The sequence below is a fragment of the Artemia sp. Qi Xiang Cuo genome, chromosome 13, assembly GCF_049724085.1.
Source record: "Artemia sp. Qi Xiang Cuo chromosome 13, ASM4972408v1, whole genome shotgun sequence".
NCBI classification, from domain to species: Eukaryota; Metazoa; Arthropoda; class Branchiopoda; order Anostraca; family Artemiidae; genus Artemia; species Artemia sp. Qi Xiang Cuo.
Genome location: NC_142806.1, coordinates 11774737 through 11787680, shown reverse-complemented (window position 1 = coordinate 11787680; position 12944 = coordinate 11774737). Strand labels below are relative to the sequence as shown.

The following is a 12944-nucleotide window of genomic DNA, read 5'->3' as shown; positions in this document are numbered from 1 at the left end:
AAAGTTACGCGCCTGAGAAAATTTGGCTGATTTTCGAAAAAAGGGGGAGAGACCCCCTAAAAGTTATAGAACCTTAATCACCATCAGATTCAGCGTATCAGAGAACCCTGTTGTAGAGGTTTCAAGCTCCTATCTGCAAAAATGTGGATTTTTTTATTTTTTGCCAGAAGAAAGATCAGAGATGCGTGTTTATTTGTTTTTTTTTTTCCCCAGGGGTGATCGTATCGACCCAGTGGTCTTAGAATATCGTGGGAGGGCTCATTGGAAAGGAAATGAAAAGTTCTAGTGCCCTTTTTAAGTGAACAAAAAATGGAGGACAACTTCCCCACGCCCCTTCCCACGTTCATTTTTTTCCCAAAGTCATCCGATCAAAATTTCGAGACAGCCATTTTGTTCAGCATGGTCGAAAATATGATGACTATGTCTTTTAGGATGACTTAATCCCCCAAAGTCCCCGTGGGGAGGGCTGAAAGCTATAAACATTTACCCAATGTTAACATATAGTATTAGTGAATGGGAAGTATACAGAAATTTTCAGGGGGTATTTTTTTCTGGTAGTGGGGGGTGGGTGGGTCGGGGGTTATGTGGGAGGATCTTTCCATGAAGGAAGTTTTCATGGGGGAAGGGACACTGCGATGAAGGGGGCGCTGGATTTCCCAGCATTATTAAAAAAAAGATAAGAAATTAAATAAAAAAAACAAGTTATTCAACTGAAAGTAAGGAGCAACATCAAAACTTGAAACAAAAAGAAAATATTACGTATATGAATGGGTTCGCCCCCTAGTCAATACCTTGCTCTTTAAGCCAAAGGTTTTTTAGTACTTTCATGAGAGCTATTTATTCTAATTAACGGTCTTTGTGATTAAGGGGTCATTTTTAAATAATTGGAACAAAATTCGAACTCTAGTGTAAATCGCGAGGTACTGACTAGGGGGCGAACCCACTAAGATACCTATTAAAAATATATGAATATAGAAGTTCGCTACGTAAGTTAATTCGTAAGTTACGTATATTTCTAACTAATAAATACGTTCGTAAATAAAGTTATTCAGCTCTAGCGGAAACCATTTAGCAAAAATAAATTAAAATTAATATGCACATTTGGGTCTCATTATTCATGTCCGATGAGCCAATATACAAATCTATATTAAATCAAAAACATTCAAAATTAAATTAAAAAACAAATTTAACAGAAGGTAAAAAACAACATTAGAACTTAAAACGAACAGAAATTATTCCGTATATGAAAGAGGCTGCCCCCTCCTCAATGCCTCGCTCTTTACGCTAAAGTTTGACTTTCTCACAACTCTATTTTTTTAAACAATAAAAAACTTCAGCGTAAAGAGCGAGGCGTTGAGGAGGGGACAGCCCCTTTCATAACGGAATAATTTCTGTTTGTTTGAAGTTTTAACGTCGCTCCTTACTTTCAGTTAAAAAAAACTTGTTTTTTTTTATTTAATTAAAGTTAGGGAAGGGGGCAGTATCCAAACTCTTGTTTGTAGTGAAACTATATTTGTCGTGAACAGTTTTGGAAAGAACAAATAAAATTTAAATGAATATTCGATATATATTGATATTAATTGCTGAAAGCTCATCAATTCAGAATTTAATTTTACTGTAATTTTTATGTTCATTTTCAATGTTGTAATACATACAAAAAAAAAATATTTGTAATATAATTTGTTTTAGTAAAGCGCCAAATACGGAGTAGGCTTTAATTTTACATTCAGGGAAACGGGCTTCAGTTACATGGGGGCTTCAGTTCAGTTACATGGGGGTTCAGTTACACGCGGGTTTAGTTAAATAGGGTTGAGTTGCATGGGGGTTCAGTTGCACGAGGGTTCAGTTAAAGGAGGTTCAGTTGCATGAGGGTTCAGTAGCACGAGGGTTCAGTTGCACGGGGGTTCGGTTATACAGGGGTTCAGTTGCACGGTGGTTCAGTTACACGGTGGTCCAGTTACACGGTGGTTCAGTTACAGGGGTTCAGTTGCCTGGGGTTCAGTTACAATGGAACCGCTTTTGCTATGATTGTTTATTTAATTTCTGTTGATTTTGGGTTTCATTTATTCTTTAGTAGTAATTTCTGATCGTTTAAAGTTTGAGTTATTGTAGGTTCCAATTTTTTCTAATCGTAAGTTTAATATAGCTTTTACTTTTCTTTGAAAAACTTCTTTTTCGTATTTTTTTTTATTAATTTCTATTCATTTTTGATTGCCCGAGCTTCAAGTTTTTCAAATTCCCTCTTTCAAAATAATTTTTATTTCAAAATAAATTCCAAAATAAAACGATATGTTTCTGTAAAAAAACTTGGCAAGAACTAATAAAACTAAACTAAATTTTTGATATACAATTATTTTAATTGCTGAAAGCTCATCAGCTCAAGATTCTATTTTACAGAAATTGGATTTTATTTTCAATGTCGTAACAAATACAGAAAAAAAATTGCAATATAATTCGTTTTAGTAAAGCACTAAATACGCAGTAGACTTTATGCTTTTATCAAACAGTTCGTGGTAACGAACTGTAAGTAAGGAGCGACCCGGTTCAATGGTAATCGAAACTCTAAAAAACGGAATTTTGATACCAATAGATACATCAAAAGAATTAGATATTAATGTTGATTTTAAAAATATAATTTTCATCAATTTTAGTTTCACCCATCAAAAATTACGGGTCTGAGATAATTTGGCCGATTTTTGAAAAAAGAGTGAAACATCCTCTAAAAATTATATAACCTTAATAAAATTCACAACATCATATTCAGCGTATCAGAGAACCCTACTGTAGAGGTTTCAAGCTCCTATCTACAAAAATGTGGAATTTTCCATTTTTTTACCAGAAGAAAGATCACGGATGCGTGTTTATTTGTTGTTTTTTTGTTGTTTTTTTTCCTGGGGTGATCGTATCGACCCAATGATCCTAGAATATTGTGGGAAAGCTCATTGAAACGGAAATTAAAAGTTCTAGTGCCCTTTTTAAGTGGCCAAAAAAATGGAGGGCAACTAGGCCCCCTCCCACGCTCATTTTTTTCCAAAGTCACTCGATCAAAATTTTGAGATAGCCATTTGGTTCAGCATGGTCGAAAATATGATAAAAATGTCTTTTAGGATGACTTAATCGCCCAAAGTCCCCGGGGGGAGGGCTGAAAGTTATGAACTTTACCCAATGTTAACATATAGTATTGGTTATTGGGAAGTATACAGACGTTTTCAGGGGGTATTTTTTCTGGTAGGTGGGGGGAGGGGTGGGTCGGGGGCTATATGGGAGGATGTTTTCATGAAGGAAGTTTTCATGGAGGATGGGACATTGCTATGAAGGGGGCGCCGGATTTCCCAGCATTATTAAAGAAAAAGATCAGAAATTAAATTAAAAAAAACAAGTTTTTCAACTGATCAACTGAATGTGATTAAGGGGTCATTTTCAAAGAATTGGAAAAAATTCGAACTTTAGCTTAAAGAGCAGGGTATTGACTAGGGGGCGAACCCCCTAATATACGTGTTAAAAATTTATGAATATAGAAGTTTGTTTCGTAATTTAATTTGTAAGTTACTTATATTTATTACTAATAAAAACGCTCATAAATAAAAACAAACAACTCTCGAGAGAGCCATTTAACAAAATAAAAGTACCAATATTGTGCAAAATTTGTATTAATTATTTCTGTACAGTGAGAAATAATCAAAACTGTATTAATTCTGAAAATTTCAAAAATTAAATAAAAAAAAAACAAGTTCTTATACCTGAAAATAAGGTACGACGTCAAAACCTAAAACGAACAAAAATTATTCCGTGTATGAAGGGGTCTGTCCCTGCTCAACGCCTCGCTCTTTACGCTAAAGTTTGACTTTCTCACAACTCTATTTCTTTTAAACAATGAAAAACTTTAGCGTAAAGAGCGAGGCGTCGAGGAGGGGCAGCCCCTTTCATATACGGAATAATTTCTGTTCGTTTTAAGTTTTAACGTCGTTTCAGTTAAAAAAAACTTGTTTTTTTATTTAATTACCGTTAGGAATACGAGGAGTAGCCAAACTCTTGTTTGTAGTGAAAACTATAGGTGTTTGGAAAAATCTTGGAAAGAGCTAATAAATTTAACAGAATTTCCATGATGTTTGGAACAAAATATCGTTAAAAGTTTTGTGGGAGGACCGGGCCATGGAGGAAGGGCCAGGGGTCAGATGCCATGATTTATGGAATAAAATATTTTTAATAATTTTTTGGGGGAAGGGGGAGGAGAAGGAGGGCCAGGGGTCAGCTCCCATGGTTTTTCGAATAATATACCGTTAATAAGTTTTTCTGGGGGAAGGGCCATGAAGGGCCGCCCGGGGTCATTTCCCATGATGTTTTGAATAAAATATCGTTAGTAAGTTTTTTTTAGGTGGGGGGCGGGGGCATGGAGGGAGGGCCAGGGGTCAGCTCTTATGATTTTTAGAATAAAAATCTTTAATCAATTTCTTTTGGGAGGGGGGAGCGTCGGGCCAAGGAGAGAGGGCGAGGGATCAGCTCCCCTGATTTTTGGAATAAATCCGTTAATAGGTTTTTTGTGGGGGCGGGGCATGGATGGAAGGCCAGAGATCAGCTCTTAGGATTTTTGGAATAAAATATCGTCAATAAGTTTTTTGGGGGGAGGGGGTTGGGCCATGGAGGGACGACCAGGGGTCAGCTCCCATGATTTTGTATTTGTGATAAGGAATCGTTAATAAGTTTTTTGTTTGTTTGTTTATTTGCTTTTTTTTTGGGGGGGGGAGGGGGTAGGGAGGTCACGCCATAAACGAAGGTCTAGGGGGTCAGCTTCCATATGTTTTGGAATAAAATAACATTAGTAAGTTTTTTAGGGGGGAGGGGCCGGGCCATGGAGGGACGACCAGGGATCAGCTCCCATGATTTTGTGTTTGTGATCAGGAATCGTTAATAAGTTGTTTTTTTTTGGGGGGGGGGGAGGTCAGGCCATAAATGAAGGGCTAGGGGGTCAGCTCCCATATGTTTTGGAATAAAATAACATTAGTAAGGTTTTTTAGGGGGTAGGGGTCGGGCCTTAATAGGAAGACCAGGGGCCAGCTCCCATGACGTATCATTGATAAGTTTTTTCAAGAGGGGAGGGAATCGGGCCATGGAGGGCCAGGGGTCAAATCCCTTAAGTTTTGGTATAAAATATTGTTAATAAGTTTTTTTAAATGGGGGTGAGGGTCAGGCTTATCTGATATCTTAACTATTTTAAAAGCCCTCGCATAAAAACATTGTGCCCCCGCGGCATAGCTTACAATACTGCCCTGGGGCTCTTGGTGGTTTTGTCGACCCTATAGTTTTTGTTATCTAATCTTTGAACTTATTTTAACAAAATAGCTATCTAAAAAAATGCGGTCGCATTGACTTGGGGAAAAGAGGGCATGGGGGGGGGGTAGTTGCCCTCCAGTCCCTTTTGACTCTTAAAAAGGGAACTAGAACTTTCAATCGAATGACCCCCACTCCGAAATTTATACGACCACCATTCCATGAACCCCTTATACGCCCCCGGGGCATAATTCCCAACACTTGCTCTCGGGTTCTGGGTGTCTTTGGTCTATTTTGAACAAAATGGCTATATTAAAAATAGATTGGACCCATTTAGGGAAAAGAGGGTTGGGGAGGGGTCTAGTTGCCATCGGATCACTTTTGACTCTAAAAAGGGAATTAGAACTTTCAATTTCCATTATTTGAGTCCCCTCCGAAATTTATACGACCACCTCTTTTATAAGAACATTATAAGCCCCCGGGGCATAAGTAACAATCCTTCCCTCGGGAGGGGGGGGGGGGAGGGTATGTTGACCCCAAAAATTTTTGTTATCTGGGTGTTGGGCTTTTTCAGGCAAACTGGCTATCTCAAAATTTTGATCAGATGCATTTGGGAAAAAGAGGGTATGTGTGGAGGGATGGGGGGGGTAGATACCCTCCGATCACTTTTGAATCATTGAAAGGTAACTAGAAAACTTGATTTTTAATCAAATAAGCCCCCTCTGAAGTTTATACGACCACTCCATACATAAGAACTTTATATGCCCCCTGGGCATAACTTCCAACACATGCCCCCGAGCTCTGTGAGGTTCTGCCGACCCCGTATTTTTTTTTTATTTCATCTTTGAACTATTTTGAACAAAATAGCTATCTCAACATTTTGATAGGATGCATTTGGGGGATAAGGCCTGGAGGGGGGGCTAGTTACCCTCCAGTCACGTTTGAGTTTTATAAAAGGCACTAGACCTTCCGGTTTTCAATCGAACGAGCCCCCTCTGAAGTATATACGATCATCCCTTCCAATAAGAGCCATATATGCCCCCAGAGTATAACTTAAAACACTTGTCCTCGAGCCCTGAGGAGTTATGTCGATCCCGGGATATTTGTTATGTGATCTTTGATCAATTTTAACAAAATGGCTATCTGAAAATTTTTTCCAGACAAATTTGGGGAAATAGTTCGTGGGGGGAGCTAGGTGCCCTCCAATCACTTTTGACTCTTAAGAAGGGCACAAAAACTTCCAATTTCCAATCGAATGAGCCCCTTCCGAAGTTTATACGACCAACCCTTCCATATAAAGTGCCTTTTGGGAAAAAAACAAAGAAAAAACATTGGAACCTAACGGCCTTTAGAATAGCAACGCTAAAGCGTTGCCTCTGATTATTGCTCCAAGTAAATAAATTCCCCAAAAGGAATTAATCATCGTATTTTTAATTGGTCCATAAATATTATTAGCTCGTATATTCTATCCTCTGCTGGGCAACACAGGGCCCGGGAATCAATCTCCGCCGCAGCAAGGTTGGGCGACACGCTTGCTACTTGCCCCTGTAAAGAAAGACCCAGCAACTGAAACGTTGATTTGACGCCCTATGCGTAGGCAATGGCTCGAGAGTTTTTTTCTATTTCTATTATTATGATTCTATCGGAAGAGCAAAATAGTTCTTCTAAAAGGAACAAATCTATTTACAACCAAATAATCTCAGAGCTGGACAAAGGCTTTCTGCCAATAGCTATTCAAATTGTATTTCATAAATGGAATAAATTAATAGCATAATAATTAACTTTGTAAACACATATAACTCATAGAATTGGTGGTTTCCAAAAAAGGGTAGGATAATTATTTCAGTTCCCAAGACCTATTGATGGATTATAGCAATATTGCCAAGCAGAACAAAAATTAAATAAGATTTCTTATTCATTAAAATAAAAATTAATAGCAAAATTTTGATTAATAAGAATCTTATAATAAAAATATATTCTTATAATAGGAATTCTTAGGAATTATTCTTTCAAGAATAAGAATGTGTACAATATACTTAACGACAGCAATGACACTGCTAACTACTGATAACACTAATCTAGATAAAATCTCGTACAATTTTTATAATCTGGAAATTAGAAAGAAACAGCCGCAAAATCAGGTTCTTACCATAGAAAAATTTCCGAAACTATTTTCCAACAAACCCCTTAAAAACTCACAACAGCTCATAACTCAATAATAACAGACTTGCAGAGATGTGGGAGCCAGGTTCCACATCAACACGTCGCTAATGTTGTCCATATTCCAGTCGTGTCATAACATGGGAAACCCATTGAGCCATTTGTCACACCCATGTCCGGAATGTGGTCACATCTGAAATGTGATTGTTTATCCTAGCTATGTATCAAATAAGCGAAAAATAAACTAATCTTACCTTTCTGGAGTCATCAATTTCCCCGAAGATCCTATCTAGAATATTGACCAGATGATCAGCATCCTCAAGGCTAAAAACCATTGGTGGTTTGAATTTTATCACATTTTCGTTGGGACCATCAACACTGAGTAAAATTTTTTCTTGTTTTGCCCTATCAAAAGGAGATGAAAAATTATTTTAAAAACAAGTTTGTTTTAGATCAACCACTTGAGAGTTAATGAAAAATTAATAACAGAATTAATTAGGGATCACTTGGCAATAGAAATAGCCAAGGAGACAGGATAACGAGGATGTAACATATAGAGAAAAACAAAAAAATGGCAACTATCCATCAAAAGCAAGATAACTTGCAAAAAGCATAGTCACAAAATTACTTTAGGGAGTTTCAGGAGTTCAGAGGTATCGGCAAGTAATATCCTTTCCCTCCAATCGGGTTACGACCTGTTTTTCTGTTGGCAGACAAGGCATATCTTTGGAAATCCGTCATCCACAGAATGTGTCCTAGCCATCTCCACCTTTCTCTTACTATAGCCCTAAAAAGCAGGATTGAACAATATTTTTCGTACAGCTTACTTCTTGACATACGATCAATCCGTCGGGCAGCCAAAACAACCCTATAAGCAATTTCCTTGAAAAACATCAAGCGCATCCTTCATCAGTCGTTAAGCTACCTTAAACTGGTAAACGTTGGCTTTCTATTTTCTCATCACATTCCTACTGACTCATTCTGGAATTTCCTTTCTTTTTTGCAGCTAATACACTTCGTTTATTGGTACAAAAATCACAGCTGAAACACAACAAATACAATAGAAATCAAACTATTGTTCCTCTTTTTCATACCAAACAATTCGTCAAAATCTGTTTTGTTTTTCTCAACCCAAATGCTAATCGAGTCGATAACTTTCTCATACTACTTCTATTCCTACATACTACTACTCATACTACTCCAAACTACTTTTTCCTCACACTCTACTCCTCTCCTTGTTATACACAATTCGATATCGTTTTATTATAATTATTATTATTTATTGAAAACCCGTCTTCATACAAAAAAGAAAATGACGAAAAAAAAAGAGCAAAACGTTGTATTACGTTGTCATATACAACTATGGCAACGTAACTAGAGTTGAAGAAGTCGGCTATAAGCATGTCTTGAAATCTTGTTGTTGTGTTTCTCCACAAGTTTAGCAACGGCTATAGTAGGATCTGCTATGTGAACACTATTGATGAGCTTTGAATTGCCTGTTCAAATTGGATATCTCAGTAGGAATTTTGCGAAATGGAAAAAAGTCGAGCGGATTTTCAATTTATCAGCAATTGTAACAATCTCCCAGAAGGGTGAAATGTAGAGATTGTGGGGGAGAGCAGCAGTGTTGTACAGCGTTGCAAGATAACCGCGATTAAAACGAAGCTTAGCCGAAACTATGGAAAAATATAAAGCTGATATTCGGCGTTTGGATATCAGCTTCTGAATATCAGCCTTTACATCAACTTCATTTCATTGCAATATCCCAGATATGTCACAATTACGTTTTTGGTCAGTTAGCATTAGATTTCCATGGAATTTTCCCCCTTAACTTGCAGCGTCATTCATATCCGACATCGCTCGGGTTTAATTTCTCGCAGGAGTTTAGGCAAACAACTAGAGCAAGGTCTAGTTTGAGGCATATTGATCCAAAGGTGTGGATTTCTATTCCCCTGGATATTAGAGAGTGCGGTGATTACCAGCAGTTTCGCAGAATGGCGGAGAAATTTATCTCTGATGGTTGACTTTGGTTTTATTTACCCTGTTTGTATTTGGGCAGTTGTCCAAGAGGCTTGTTTGTTTTTTTTTTTTTTTGCTAACGATGTTTAATAATTTATTGTAATTTTTAATGCGCTCAATTATGCCACCAAACATGTGCACAGGTGTATTTTTTAGCATTATGTATATTACATAAATAAAATATCTGTATCTGTATCTGTGATGCCTTCTGTTAGATGACGACCGTGAGAAATGGTATTTCCAATGGGATTTAGTCAAAGGGGCAGATCCTTGAATTACCAAGTACCATTTCATGAGGAACTGGGTCTTTCCAATTAAAAAGCACTGCGTCGGACATTTCAGCGTTAAATTCAAGACCAGATTTTAAGTATTCGGCTTCCAGTTTTTGGAAAGTTTCAGAATTTTGTCCAGAGTTCGGCTGATGTTAAAAATGTCATCAGCAAAAGTGATTAAGGAAATATTGAGGCAAGAAAGAACGCAAGACATCTCACACTATCCACACTGATTTTATATCATGCCATGTCGGAGGAGACCATGCTTGCAAGACCCTCTTTCAAACTCTCACACCTAAAGGGATCTTGAACATGTTTTCACTGTTTATTTTACACAAAAATGCAAAATAAATGCAAAGAACTAATGTCCTTACTTCTGGATCATTTCTAAAGCTCTGAAACGCTATGATACTTGCCATATTTTTAGATGTTTTTCTAGCGTCTGACAAAAACCTTGTTCAAGCAATCCTTACGTTCTTTGTCCTCAAATCTACGGGGTACTACTAATGCCATCTTAAAAGAAACATCTTTTAAATCTCCTTTCGCACTTGTAATGCTCGCAAGGTTATACCAATATTAATCAGTTCTTGCAGACAACAAAGGAAGACCGACTTTCTCTAATTCCAGCAGTTAAAGTTCATCACCTATAGTGCCTGACCCTTGGGTAGCAGTTCAACTATGCCTAATACGTAGTTTAGGTATACACGATGGCAAGGTCATATCCAGGGAGGGGGTTAGGGGTTTGACCTCCCACCAAGGTTTGTTTGTCCAACTGGTAAAAACAGAACAAAATGCATATAAACATATTTTGACGAGTCTTTTCCGTAACCTCCCCCCCAAACCAAAATCCTAGATACAACCCTGTATAATGACCAAAACAATAAATAGTGATAATTTTGAAACTTTTCTTTATAGTGTATTACAGGTAATTACTTGGTCAAAAAAAAAAAAAAAAAAAAAAAAAAAAAAAAAAAAAAAAAATCCTAATTTAGTAACTGGGATAAATGAGCACTAGAACAAGGTTACTCATCCTTCCAATCACCTATAACAAAACAGTAATTGCAAACAAATAGTCCAATAATTTAGTCCAAAATAGAGCAAATGTACCATTAGCAACTATAAGTAATTTTCCTAAAGGCAATCCAAAGCACCTTAATACTACAAAATTTAATATTCCCAAACTAATCACCACACTTTATGACTCCTCAGAGAAATAATCAATTGCTAACGAGGTTTTCGGTACTTAAATTCTTTGGCCAGGGCAAAAGATTATACATGCTACACAAACTTATGGCATACGCTTGTGCAATGTCCCCTGTGGAATATCTACACAAATACAATATCCAAAAATATAAAAATTCCCCCAAGAAGTTTTCAAAACTTCATTAACCACCGCTCACCTAGAACTGATTTAAAGTAAAAACTACCCAAATCTGAAAGAATAACACTTAAACCATTTTACCTCCCATAATTGCATAACAACAACTGTCAACAATACTAGGGTTGCCAAAACTTTTAGAGACAAAAGTGTCCAAATCAGTCACAAAAGGACATTTTTAGTGTCCCTCTAGAAAATTAGCCAATATACAGGGTTGCCACTATGAATTTTCAAACCTGTGAAAAAAGTACCAAAAACCTGTGAAATTTGTCCTTCTTTGTTCTGCTACCTAGCGGTCTGTTACCTGCATGAGTTTTGCAGGCATTTCCAGCTTTGAAATTAACGCTACCAGTAAATTAAGTTTAGTGCTAGTTCAATTTGAAGAGATGGCAGAAAAAAATCGTCATGAGAATGTCAACAGAGCGAATACCGCTACTTATCTTAATCGAAAAGTGAAGAACCAATCTTAGAGATTCATTTTCACTTCGGAATTTTCATAAGTTATGCGAAAAAGATGCGAGTTGTCGATCTTCGGTAGCTATTAAGGATCTTTGGGTGCGACAAAGTCCGAACGGCTGTAGCAACAATATGTCTATTTTGACCTACATGGTTTTAAAGTTAAACAAAAGACGTCGATCACCTTAACCACTCAGTCAACTGGTTGGTCAAGGGATTAAAATCGTTTAACAAGTCCTTTATCTTGCCGTTTTCTGAACATTTAGCAGTAGCCCTGAGCAAAAATGACGTTTTCAAGAACTAAAAAAGTGAGAAGACAAGGCCAATTGAAATAAATTCGCTTGAGTTATACTCGATAGGAACTGGTGACCAGCGTTTGACAAAAAATACAGCTGAAAGTATAGAAAATAAAACAGAAACAGTCGCTAGCGGCTATAAATGAAATTGAGCCGCAACACAGCTTTTCTGTGAAACTCCTTTCTGTCTATTAATGGCAGCAGTGTAATAATAGCCATATGCACAAGGCTACACGCCACAGGGATTTACACGGAACATGCCAGCAGGGAATGGCCATTCACTTCTTTCCAGCCTTCTCAGCGGCCTTTGTGACTTTGCCACCAGCAGTAGGTGGGTCCTTGAAGTTGACCGACTTGATGACAAACGTCATCCGTAAGATACAAGAAAAAGATGGATTCAATAGTTCTTGCATACCACATTGGTTAAGAATTTAGGTCCCATTCTTATTTGGTTGATATATGGTGTTCACACAGGGCGCAAAAGCATCTAAGTAAAATCCCCAAGCCATTACCACAGCTTAAAAGTAAAGTACAAATTAAAAGTAGTCGTATTTATAAAAAGAGAAGAAAATAAAGACATTTGGTTTTGATTTGGAAAAATGTCCAAAAAGTGTCCCTTTTTTCAAAAAGCTGCCTTTTTTGACCCAATAGTGTCCCGGTGTCCCTCAGAGTGAAAAAGTGTCCAAAAGCCACTAAAAGTGTCCATTTGGCATCCCAGAACAATACCCATTCACTTTCATGCCAAAATTCTAAGAACTAATTTCAACCTATCCTCTGTAACTAGGCACCTGCTTGTGTCGAAACAAACTCTAAATTAAAAAAGATATAGGGAAGAGAAAAAATACATCCAAAAAAGTTACATCAAAACAGTTCGAAATATCTTGATAATTTTTAGTATACTTATTTAAAAGTTCATTACATTGAAAACTAAATTTTTTAAATTGCCAAGCATGTTTATTGGCGGGAAAACCTTTTACGATTAATTTATGGCTAAGTATTTTAAATACGTGACACTGTTGACACATAACAAATACTGTTGACACATAATGTGAAAACCAACGAAAAAGACCAGCTATTGTTTTGCTTACAGCAGAT

General features: G+C 37.0%; 1 protein-coding gene across 1 annotated transcript in view; it reads right to left on the bottom strand.

Moving 5' to 3' along the window:
* The window catches only part of LOC148944953 (ethanolamine-phosphate phospho-lyase), a 93474-nt gene that overhangs the window by 2082 nt on the left and 78448 nt on the right, over window positions 1-12944 (bottom strand). Inside the window, exon 9 of the mRNA XM_089099521.1 lies at window positions 7683-7833. Coding sequence (XP_088955647.1) covers window positions 7683-7833 — 151 coding nt within the window. The remainder of the gene's footprint in view (window positions 1-7682; window positions 7834-12944) is intronic.